The sequence below is a fragment of the Pleurodeles waltl genome, chromosome 4_1, assembly GCF_031143425.1.
Source record: "Pleurodeles waltl isolate 20211129_DDA chromosome 4_1, aPleWal1.hap1.20221129, whole genome shotgun sequence".
Classification (NCBI taxonomy): domain Eukaryota; kingdom Metazoa; phylum Chordata; class Amphibia; order Caudata; family Salamandridae; genus Pleurodeles; species Pleurodeles waltl.
Genome location: NC_090442.1, coordinates 987,646,346 through 987,658,951, shown reverse-complemented (window position 1 = coordinate 987,658,951; position 12,606 = coordinate 987,646,346). Strand labels below are relative to the sequence as shown.

General features: G+C 41.3%; 1 protein-coding gene across 3 annotated transcripts in view; it reads right to left on the bottom strand.

The window, feature by feature from the left end:
- The window catches only part of LRRK2 (leucine rich repeat kinase 2), a 1,446,345-nt gene that overhangs the window by 619,445 nt on the left and 814,294 nt on the right, over positions 1 to 12,606 (bottom strand). For all 3 annotated transcript variants that reach the window (XM_069229760.1, XM_069229761.1, XM_069229762.1), the window contains one exon: positions 1,009 to 1,097. In XM_069229760.1, coding sequence (XP_069085861.1) covers positions 1,009 to 1,097 — 89 coding nt within the window. The remainder of the gene's footprint in view (positions 1 to 1,008; positions 1,098 to 12,606) is intronic.

The window sequence follows — 12,606 nt, the reverse complement described above, 5'->3', positions numbered from 1 at the left end:
TGAAGAGACAAAAAAATGCAAAGAAAAATTGAATCTATGAGGGCAATGTTTATCTATGGCATGACAGATTTAGGACCTGACATATACTGGCAGTAAGCATACTCCGTAGCAACTGATACAGAGTATGCTTACCTCCAATACAAGGGTCCACCTACCAAAGTAATATGTAGGGGGGGCCATAGTTTGGCAACAGAGGAGACTTCTCCATGTCTGCCGTGGCCAAGTGTCTCCAGTGGCACAAAGGATTACGGGTAGTAGAAGAACTGCCCAATTTAGATGGGCAGTCATGTTGCCATTTTTTGCTGCCTGTCACCACCAGGCAAACCCTGGCAGTAAAAAACTAAAAATGCCCTCTCTCGCCCTGGGAGATGACTCCTATAGTGAGGGGGTGCATTTTTAGTTTTCTACTGGTCCTTACCCTGCCAGGGTAATTCCCATGGTGAGGTGGCATCGCTTTTTTTGTCTTTAAATAGAAAAACCCACTTTGTTTTTTAAAATTAAAAAGGTTTTGAAACTTTACCGCATGGCTCTGTCATGTTTGATATAGCCATATTTCAAACGTCCAATATATTACAGGAACAGCCTTGACGGTGGTTCCAGTAAATGGCAGAAATGCCTTTCTGGCTGATGGAAATTTCCTACATTTGGCAGGAGGGTACTCGATCAGGGCAACAAAGTAATTTGCTCCTTCACTCTACAGGAGAACTATATGTCTGCTAAAATATAAATCAGCCCCTCAGTTCTTCCAACCGAACATAGGTTCAAAGATCACAGATTTGGGTGGCAATGAGCATTAGTAAAGATCCTGTGATGGAGAATAGCTTATTTCTTCAAAGGAATTACTACAGCGAAGAAATAAAACCAGGCAGCAAAAATATGTGGAAGCATTATTTGCTACTATTGGGAATCAATACAACTTTTGTTGAGTGGCAGTAAAACACCAACATGGTATGGATATAATGAAACAAAAGCAACACAAGGTACATCAGCAAACAATGTAATACAGACCTGTGCCATGATTTTACAGAGCCACTGTGGGTCCACAAAATACAGATCTCTCAGCTGCAATGCTGGATCTTCAAAATGCAGAAGCACACCTAAATTGAGAAAGACACTATTCAGAAGAAAGTATAATGCTTTTAAAACAAACTTACATATCTTGCTACATAATATTCAATTATCCGTGGCATCCCTGATTAAATGAACATCCACTAGAAATGTTTTCTTGAAATAAACATGTCAGAGGGAAGCATATAATTCACAATAATGGTCAGCAATCTGACGTTAATATACCTCAAAAGACAATAAGGAAGTCAGGATAAGAAAACAGAATTCATAGCACAAGTTCACTTGGATTCAGTGATGACTAAGTTAATTTGCAGCTTTATTCGTCCTTTACTTTGCTACAACATCATGCCTACTTCAGTCACTAGTCTGAAAAAGTATACCTTCTCAGCCAACACAATTTAAATTAGGTGACATAACGATGTTTCCACACTTGTCACATGACCATGTGATTTTAGCTCAAAAGACGATAATAGACTTGGGATCCTCAAAAAGTAATAGGGTGAAGTACGACCAATTCTCCCTGAAACTTGTTTTTTTTAGCTTCCCACAGTATATTAAAGGGGACTTGTGTTTTCACTTTTAATAATAGTCAGCTTTAATTTCTAAGTCTTGTGCATTTTGCACTAGAAGTAGAGCAAAAATTACTGCGTATTAGTGAATTTGCTGTATTGGTTACATGTGAATCTAGTAGCAATGGTTTGGTTTGGTCCTATAGCAGAAATGTCCGACACTTTCCCCCTAGCCCAAGGGGTACACCAAGGATGTATCTTGGCCCCACTCATCTTTATTATTCATATGAAGAACCTATGCCCACCTTTAACCAAAGTAGCCAGTGATGTTCCAATGGTCTTGGGTTCTCTGTACCAATGATACTTTACACAGAAATGTGTTTCTTATGGCATGGACCATGGGGGCATTCTGTATGCTGGTGGAATCCTTTATATCTTTTACCGGGGAACTGGACCTGGTAACCAACTTTGGGAAGTCACACATTATGGCATGTGGGCCGGGCAAGAAATATCTTTCCAGATTATTGGTGAAGGGGAACTCACTTGGCCCCATGAATGATTTTAACTATCTCGGGGTTGTTTTTAACAATGCAGGGTCTTGGCAACCGCAGATCCGCAGCTCTCACTTGAAGTTGTGTAGATCAGTGAGAGCTCTAATTAGTATACCACATATTGCAGGCAGGGGAACCACCCTGCCTTTCACGAACATGTATAATGCCTAATGCATTTTGGCAGCCTTATAAGGCTCAGGGACTTGGGGCACCATAAAGCTGAGACTCTGCAAACAGAGGACATTAGTATCTCCTGCACCACCCTCCTTCTAGTTCTCATTTCATCATTCATCCTGAGCTAAATCTGCAGAATATCTCCTATAAGGTGAAGATGGCCCCTCTTTTATTATGGGTCAGCATCTGTATTAACACTGAGATAAGCCTAATCGAGACATAATTTTAGATTGTATCAAACTAATAATGGCAACTCAATTCCCTGGTTAGCTTATGTTCAGAAGAGATTCACAGCTTTATGCCTCCTGTTTTTTTTTTGATGATCCACGCACTTTAAAAAAAAAAAAAGATAATTTGCTGGTGAAGCATAATTATTTTTAAATTCTGCCACTTGCAAAGATTTCAGTCATAAACATGCAAAAGTTCTATTAAAGATTGCCTTGTGTTTTTTTGTACCCAGAGATCCCATGCTGTATTTAAACATTTAAACATTGCCCTTTCACACTGGGAGAGATGGCAATCATTTTGTTTCAGGGCAGGTACTATGTGGCGGTTAATGAGCTTCCCTGGTACTTACAGTCCCTTGGGGGAGCCAACCTCACCATGTCCCTGTGATGGGCTCTCAAACAGACTTTTGAGCCATTTTATGTTTCTTTGTAAATTTTATAAACCTTTTGTATCACTATTTATCAAGCCAATTTTAAAACCCTTGAGTTTTAGGAAATGAAGGGATGCCCTGATTTATCTCCAGTCTTTAAATTGTTATGACATTGTTAGTGGTGTTTTCTTCTTTCTGAAAGAGGCGGCAAATTGGAGAAACTCAATGGAGGATTAGCCCAATAGCTATTCCTTTTAACTTGTAGAGGGCCACTAAATTGTGTTTTTTTAACCTCATTATGCCTCAGAAATTGCAATGTATTTAATATTTTTATATTGAATTGGCCATGAAATTGTTATGCATCGTATGTATTTTTTATTTATGCACCTTTTATGGCCACAATGTGAGGTGAATAAAGTTATTTGACTTAACTATTGCGCATATTCTTCCACTTGCTTCAGGAGCATTTAAACAAGATTGAAAGGCAACCCATTATTTACCCAGAAACAGTTGAAGGCACATCCTTCAAATAATAGTAAAATCAAGAATATCAAAGAGAAGTGAAAATACTGATGTCAAGAAATTAATAGCCCCAAAACATATCAATATGTAGACAGAACAGGTGAAAAAGCAGGATGAGCCCTAAAAGTTCTAGATCCAGCATATGTTCTGGAAAAACGGGTTTTAAGTCATTAGGACTTGCAGATTGGGAAGATACTGCTAGAGGAAAATAGAGTGCTCATTACAGGATTTCAATGAGAAGGGAGAAGAGAAATGTAAAGGTCTTAGCTGATAGTTCAGTCATAGAAGTTGCCTGCTTGCAGTAGCCGTATCCCCATTAAACCCATAATTCCAATATTGTAGTAAGTCTTGTTACCAGGTCTATCAAAATTAAAAGTAATGGGCTACTCATAATGAGAGCCTGAGGGGCCAACTTATATTTATCCTGAAGCGAAGCCTATCACTTGGCAAGGGGGACATTTCTAGTTTTTTACTACTCCTTATGGCCAGGGTTTGCCTGGCGGTGATGGTAGTAATAATAGCTATATTTTCGCCAATCTAATTTAGGTGTGCAGACATAACCAATATAACCAATTCTCCAATGGCCCTTCTCCGTCGGGCCATTGGAGAAGTTTGGCTGTGGCAGAAATGTTTCACCATTACCAAACAATGGTCTGCCTGCATTTAAATTTGATGGCTGGATCATTATTTGAATGTAAGCATATTCAGTCTCTTCTGCAACAAAGTATGCTTACTGCCAATATATAAATCGGGCCCTTGGTCTGTTATCTGTTTCTCATCAGCTTACAGGTGTCACTGCTACTCTGTGACATGACACAAAACTGCTTATATAGTGAATGAATTAACAGCTTTCACATGCTGGTACGACACAAGCATTTGTATAAATCATATGAAGTAATCTCCCATCCCAGAAAGTATGCACTCCCTCACCAATTAAAATCTAGTAAATTAGTGCATGATTTTTCTAGATGGAAGACGGTTCCATCAGAGAATGACAATAGTGGGAGGAGCATATGACTAATAGTAAATTCGCTACCATAAAGTTAATTTTATATCACCTTACACCTGGTATCATTCTACTTTTCAAACTGCGGGTGGATTCCACAGCATGGAGAAGGAGGCAGAGAGAAGGGGGGAAAGGCAACTAGGTCCAAGGCAAACAGGTTGTGGGGAGCGTTCTTCGTCAGTCAAAGAAGAGACATCAAGACTATAGTGATCAAATAATGGATGTCAAGTAACCGGCGCAGACACGAGATAAATTGTATATTTTGCAAATAAGCCTGTGTCTGAAGACCACCACCAGTGCTGTCTTAACTGCTGGGGTGTGTCCTAACACTGGTCGAAGGAAGTGCTCTTTAAAAAGTGCAGCAGTTGGCGATGTAAGATGTTATCCATCTGACACTGGGGGAATCAGCAGCAGTTAGATCTGCTAGACCAATGTCATTTCCCCCAAATGTCACAAAATGCTGAGTTAGATCAAGGTAAGTGCAGGGTGCACCTTTAGTCCACTAATTTAGCAGCAGAGGTATAGAACTGTGGAAAGAAAATGAAAAGAGAGATTTCTTCGTCCAGGTAGAACTCCAACAATACCTATGGTATGAAGGAGTTGAGAGAGCGCAGCGTATTCACTTAGAAATTAACATGTAATGTTTATGAACTAATGCGTAATAATGCCACATAGAAAATGTATTAATGTATTTTGCTAAACGTGCGCTTGAAATGTGCCCACGGGGAGTGGCCGTCAATATATACAATGACTAATGAAACTGATTAATAATGATGAAAATGTTATGTTAGAATATAATTTTGCACTAATAATAAAAAAGTCATATGTTAAAGTTCTGCTAATAAATCATTAGGTCTTAGTTAGCATGAGTCGAGGCCTAGCTGCCTGCTTTCATATTAAATGTGTTTTTCTAACGTGCAGTGTGCTGACTTGCTGAAGGACATGAACTCGTGTTTTTCCAAAGCTAGAAGATGAATGTAACTGTAGTAGATCCGCTCTCATGAAATTCAACTTGCTTAGTGAAACATTCTTGCTGAATGCAACAGTGTAGACTACTCGCAGGTACAAGGTAGCCTGAACTGGTACAGACAATGGAGCCACTGACTAAAGATGCAAAGAAGACCACGAGAGTATGAAATCATATTGGATATTCTACCCGCTGAAGACGTCAATCATAAGGACAAATAAACTACGTGAGAACTGTTATGGGGTGACAAATTTAATTAAGTCATTGAAACACTATTGGAGGGAGATAGTGGGGTACTGACCCCAACCAATTAACTTTTAGGGGATTGTACAACAGAAAAGGGATAAAAACCCTTGACACAAGGAAGTAAATCAGAATAGGAGACTAGGAGATAGATGAGAGGGAGATAGATGAGATGGACTCTGCATGGAGACTTTGCTGTTTGGTTCTTCAAACCATCCTTGCCAAATATTGCCCAATTACACTTTACCTCCTTATGAGAGAAGTGCCCTTTTACCCAACTGCTGAATTCCTGATGGTGAATCAACTGATGTCCTGAGGACGAAGACCGAAACTGAATGCTGACCCAATACAGAGGGTAACTATATGAAAATGAAATTGTAATTGTCTGTTTGCTTTTCCTTTCTAGGTACCAACTGCTTCTTTTGACAGAGACCATAGTTAGATGTTTTCTAAATTGGTGTTGTTAAATTGTTTTGCATGAAGCCCAACATGCCAATGCTAATTCGAGGTTAGATGAGGGGTTCACTAAACATACACAAATAGACAAATGACTGAATCTATGCTTTGTTGAATAATGCGATAATGATTCTCCGCTAAGGATAACCTATGTTGACTTCGTGTTATATTCTAATATTCGTGATTCTTGCCTTGATGAAATCTTATCAGAGTTCCCATATTTTGACCATGCTAATGTGTTTCTTGGTTTTGATACTAATAAACTTGCTAGTAGAATTGTAATCAATAGGGAATAAACTTCATATAATAGTACTAAACTGGTGTGGTTGTTCATGACTGCAAGGTCATGGTGGTTTCTGAGTTTTATTAATGTCTTTGACTAATTTGAATTGTCTTATTATGGTAAATATTGATGACGTTATTGACATATTGATTGACATGCTGATTAGCTATCTCGTCCTAAGGTGTCTTCAATCAGGGTCAAAAGATTAATTGGTCTAAAACGAGTCCCAGAGTGAGTAAATTAGTCATAAAGGGACGCGGGGCATGTTAGCAGAGTTATCAGTCTTGAACATTCCTTTGTGAGTGGTTCAGAGTCATAAATGGTCTGAATGGCTGCTAGAAAAGCTGTTTTCAATTAAAGTCCCAGCAGGCAGCAAGGTGTTGAACCAGACACACTAGAAAAGTGCTCAGGCCTGTTCCAGGAGGCTCTTATGGTTGTGCGATTTGTCTTTCAGGTGTCTACGTCCACTCCTGGATCAGTAAGGTGATGTGAACAGGACTTTACATCATCCACCAAACATGAGTGGGCTATTATTCCTCAACAGTGTGCAATGGTCGAAACAAAGTTACTGGCTGTAATACTGACTTTTGATAAAAGATTTTCTGGCAGGCACCAGAACCGCCAGGTTCTCAAAGAAGATGCCTATGTAATCGACAAACATATACACCTAGTACGCATGAAATGGATGTGTTTGGTCAACCCTGATTTTCAATATATATGTAGCCAATCTAAACATCACAATCAATAACGATAACTCACACCTGTCTAGACATCAGCTTAAAAGATTGCTGCAATACACAGAAGACATTGTAATATTAAGTAAATCCCCAATAGTTCTTCAGAGGCTGATTTCTTCCCTGACATCTTATATTAAATCAAACGAAATGGAGATTCACATCAAGAAAACTGGAAGGCCAGACCATAAAGCATGGCACCTGCTACTTAGAGGAAAATAATGATACAGTCTCTGTTTATATTTATCTCAGTGTCATTATTGACGATGGTGGCCATTGTAATGATCTTCTCACCTCCTTAAGAGCAAGGGCAAGAACACTAACGTGCTTTTAAATTACAAATTGCGTGGTCCATCCTTGAAGTCAATACTTAAGGCAAAAAACAGAAAATTACTTCCAACATTAATCTACAGATCTGACATTTTTGGAGGCAAGATGCTGGCCATTCCACAAGCCAATCTAAATAGACAGCTATTCACACTACTCAAACAACTCCTCACAAGCTCATATCCGTTTGGTATCCAGTTTGGTGAACCAGCAATTTGCTCTGCAGTCGGTCTATCATAAAATTTGAAAAATAATTGCAGGAAGCTCCAAAAGATTCCTTAAGTAACCTCATTCGAGCAGAACAATCCGACCAAGCTATAATAACCCATGACTCTGTTTTCTAAAATCTGCACTGCACGCTTTGCACTTGAATGCATTTTTAGGAAAGTCAATAGTTTTGAAGTCATTCAAAAATGTGGTAAACAAAACATTAAAAGCAATTTTGCACATGCAGGATAAAGATGTTGTTAGAAATTGGGTCTCTATTGGCCAAGTCATGCATTCTATCCAAGTAGGGACCACAATCATAGTTAGGATAAGACACAACACAACCTAAATTATCCTGTGCTCACACTCTGGAACCTTGGCACAAAGCAGACATGTTTAACTTAGAAGGCAATGGGTGAAGTGTTTGTGCAACAACTCATACATTAACACAATGAAAACACTACAAAAAGACCCCACACCAACTTAGTAAAATAGTTATGCTTTTATAAATAAAATAGGACCAGAACGACAAAAATCCACTGTGTAGAAGTCGAGATAGGATATTTCAAAGAATGAATGCAAAATAGCGCTTATAGACAAACAACGCTTTCAGGGGTTACTTTAGGTCACGCTGGACCAGGGCAAAGTCAAAGTTTGGGCCAACCGCGATGGAGCGAAGGCCGGCTACAGGACCCACACAGGCCCCAGTGAACAAAGTATCTTTTGAGGTCACAACAGTGAGATGTGCAGTTAGAAGCGTCGATTGGGTCCACAAAAGGATGGCGATGCGTCTATCCGTCTTACACAGTGATGGCGATGAGTTGGTTTCAATGATAAGCGCTGGAGCAGAGATCCATTGGTTCCGAAGTGCGATGCGCCGGGTTTAACCATAGAGTCAAGGGATGAATTGCTCTCCATAGACTGCTGCGGTAGCAAAGTGATGGGCCAATGCATCAGGCTCTCAAGGCAAGGCTTTGGTTCCATCAGCGATTCCCCGATTATACTCCAGCAACCGGGTCGATGTACCAGTTAAGCTACATGCAGACAGGAGATGCATCGATTTCCATGATACACGAAGCTGGGTCCACTTCCAATGAACCAGGAGCAGGCATAGAGACTTTGATATCTGTGAGTCTCAAGCAACAGGAGGAAAGCTTGTGCGCCGCTCCTGGGCCACCTCAGCCGCGTAGCCCCTCCTGATGCTGCGACTGTCCTCTGCCCTCAAGGTCGCCGGTTCGGTCACGTTGTCGGGCAACCGCTTCCGTGTATTTTCAGCTAATCTTACATTTAATTTAATTGGGGTTGGGCTCTGTGGCATCTTTTGTTTTATTTGTGGTTTTAGGCTTAGTTTGCTTAAGTTGCCTTTTCATTTCCGTTACCATTGCCTTCCATTTGCTTTATTGCCCTGCCCCCCACCCATTGCTCTCCCACCTCCCTGCCTGCCCCGCCCACCTCCCAGGACTACTTATGCACGCCGCTGCACGGCTGCACTGCCAGCACGCACCAAAGGCAAGCTCATCGGTGCCAGTACCTCTGCCCTTCCCCCGCCATCTGCTGCTAAACTGCCACAGAGCTCCTGCACCTGGATCCCAGTCACCGGAACGAAAAGAAAAAGGGAGCACACTGCCTCGCATTCAAGCGGAAAATAGCCCCAAGGCATCATGGTAAATGCAGTAATTTAAATATAAATAGCGAGAATTTTTCAAAAAATTATTCACCCTAAGTAGGTGCAGCAAGTGCCGTATCGTTGTAGAAAGTCTTTCACCTAAGGTAGGTGCAGCGGGTGCCCTATCTCTGGACACGTGTTTCTGGCTTTCGGCCATCATCAGCAAAGAGCGTATGTAACTGAAGGGGTCGCTTGAAATGCCGCCAAACGTCTTCACAGGTTTTTGTACCACTCAGTAGGCGCACAGTGCTCATCAGCAAGAGGCTCACGGGAGCCGTCATTTAGACATCCAAAAACAAAAAGGGAGCACACTGCCTTGCATTCACCGGAACAACAGCTGCCACATGTCCTCCCCGTGATCTACCAAGGGACCTTTCACCTGCCGCAACTGCAGTTTCTCATGCAACATAGGACCGCCTTTTCCCCAACCACATGCAGTCTATCTCCTAAAAAGGTGCTGAGGAAGACTGGCATATGAAGCATGCATACTGGGGCTTTGTTTGCCACTGTGCTTGAGGATGAGGGAGCAGGGTTGATATTCCCATCTAGGGCACATTCTTTTTAGTCATCTGGTTCCTGAGGAAAAAGGGGGCCTTGCATGAGTTGCAGCTCAAAAGGATTCCATGGTCATAAAAGACAGGAAGGCCTTGGCATGATGATATTTACCTGCAGAAGAAATAGAATCTGCACATTGAAGATCTCCTTCCAATATTTGTTTAAATACTTTGCTTCTTTGTTGATTTAGAAGGAAATTGCTTTTCCACTTAGCAGAATCTACCAAACCACACCACAGAGAGAGACACATACACCCACACACAAAGAATGGGCAGTAATTCAGGGGCAGATATTTGCTATTCAATAGTTTGAAAGCTGCAGGCTCAGAGTAGGGTTTGTTTCTGAGTCTGCTTGTGAACTTAGGGTCTTTATGATCAGAGTTGGACTTGGAGGTGGAAACAGTGGCAATCACCAAGGCATTCATAGCCCAATTCTCCATTTAGAGGGCTAGTGTTACAATGGACAGTGCCTCAAATGTCTTGACAGTGACCACATTACTGTGGGGTAGCATGTGGCAGGATGCAGGTAACTTTGTTACCAGCACTATTCTCCTAGATAGTGTTGGGTTTTTCTAGAGGGGCCTTCTTGCTGGTAGGCATCCTCGCAGGTGGCTCTGCAGAAGAATCATATTCCCCATAATGTCCAGCACGTACAGTCATGGCTATGGTCTTCCACTACCTAGATCAGAATTACAGGGGCAAGCTGAGTCAGGGAGACTGGTGCTGGGGTCTGATCTTTAAGCCTCAGAAGCTTCACCAGAGTCGGAAGGAGGAAAAACACTACCTTGAGAAGAGCAGCAACAGGGATCTTTTTGTCTTTCAACACTGCTCTCAGTGCATCCAAGAAAGAGTCTGAAGAAAGGATGGAGTGCTGAATGAAATCAAATGAATTAACAGGAGGCTGGCAGAGGTGTGGAACCTCCTAGCGATTAAACGCTTTTTACATGCAGGATCAATGAGAGTCAAACTATTGTGCAGAGAGAATCCGATGCCAAGTCTTGCATTTTGAAAAAGCAAATAAAATGGCAAATTTATTCAGTGCACCTTGAGTGTCTGGACAATCTTACAACAGGAATGTGGCAGGACTTCCATGGATCCTCTTTAGCAGGGGCTGGTGTTTCCATTATTTTCCTCCTGCTTTTGCTTTGGACTCTATGCTTGAGCATTGGGATTGGCCTAACTCCTTTACTCCTACTTGCACCGAAGCTCACAGCTTTATAGAGCATGCAATATCTCTGAAAGGTCAAAGTGGGGTGCTTGAAAACTCAATTGTGATAGACAACTCTTAGCAGACACAAAGCGGTAGTTAAATACATGCTTACCATGTTTCTCAAATCAGCAATGTGTTAAATTGTTTTTAATGTTTGCACATATTTTTTTGGATAATTCAATTTCAATGGAAAAGTGGGTATTACCATACTTCAACTAAGACAAACCATGATTGGAACACCCCTTTGACGGAATGATGGGCTGATACGAATGTCCTTTACTTCCCCCCCAAAATACAAACAAAATACAGAAATATGTTTTCAAAGTGTTGCAGGTCCCTGCAAGGGCTTCTGAGATTTAGTCTGCAAGTCTGGTATTATACCCTTCTTACTTTATTCCTAAACAGTTTATGGTAAAATTGAAAGTTGAGGTACACACTTAGTTAAATCATACATCTGACTCACTTTATTGCTTGGGAAAACAAAGTGCTTGGTGAAACAATAATCCACCATGGCTGCATGCAAACCAAGTGACAAGAATCCCTCTGCTGTAATTCTTGATTTTCATTCTTACTCCTGTTATCCCTCCCTCCCTGAAACCACCGACACCATGCAGGTGTGCGATTAGCTGTCATCACTGCCTCACTCCAAGAGACTGTAGCATGAAAGCAGAGGTAGAAGGTGAGGAAAGCAATTGAGGCTGACAGCAGAGCTGGGATCCATGTAGGGGGAGGATCAAACCCCTTACTTTTGGAGTTACATCTTTAGTCAGTGCTCCCTTTCCAGCTGAAAACACTCTGCTTTCTGGTAGATGTGTTGCTGCATTCATAACGAGAAAGGCAAAGTGGTAAGCCTTTGAACGCAGAAAAGAAGAGGGTCTAGTTGGACTAGTGCACCTGACACATGACAATCTGAGCTCTCTGCTCAGATTGTTAGTCTGTGGACCTTTTTCACATCACATTGTTTTTACTTCTCTTAGTCATAGCCCTGAGTGTATTATGTAGCAATAGAACTACAAGTTTCAACATGGAGAGTGTTTTAGGCAAAAGAGCCTTGATGGATAGCTCAGACATGAAGCTGCTTGAGATTTCAGTCTGATGAACCCCTAAATCTTTCTTCCTGCAGGTTGTAGAATTACAGAAAGGCAAAAAGCTACAAATACACAAACTCTTTAGAGCACTGTATCAGCACTCATCTGGAGGGCATAATGAAAGTACTAATATTGGCATCAGATTAAAAGGCATTTAGATTAAAGACCAAATTACTTACCTTCAGTAACACCTTTCCTGGTAGAGACTCTATCTAACTGCAAATGTGTCTCAGGTTGTGTTAGAATGGGAAGTTTCTCATATAGATGGATCGACATTTCTAGAAGCACTAAGATCCAGGGATGTCTTGCCCATGTTGGTGCCACAAGACGTTTGCCCGAGTGGAAGAAAAGTGCCCATAGTGCATTGTCCATGGACCGTGGGTACCCGTAGGCGAAGCTTGGGCAATTTTCATTTTAGTATGGTGGCAAAAAGACCGCTTATG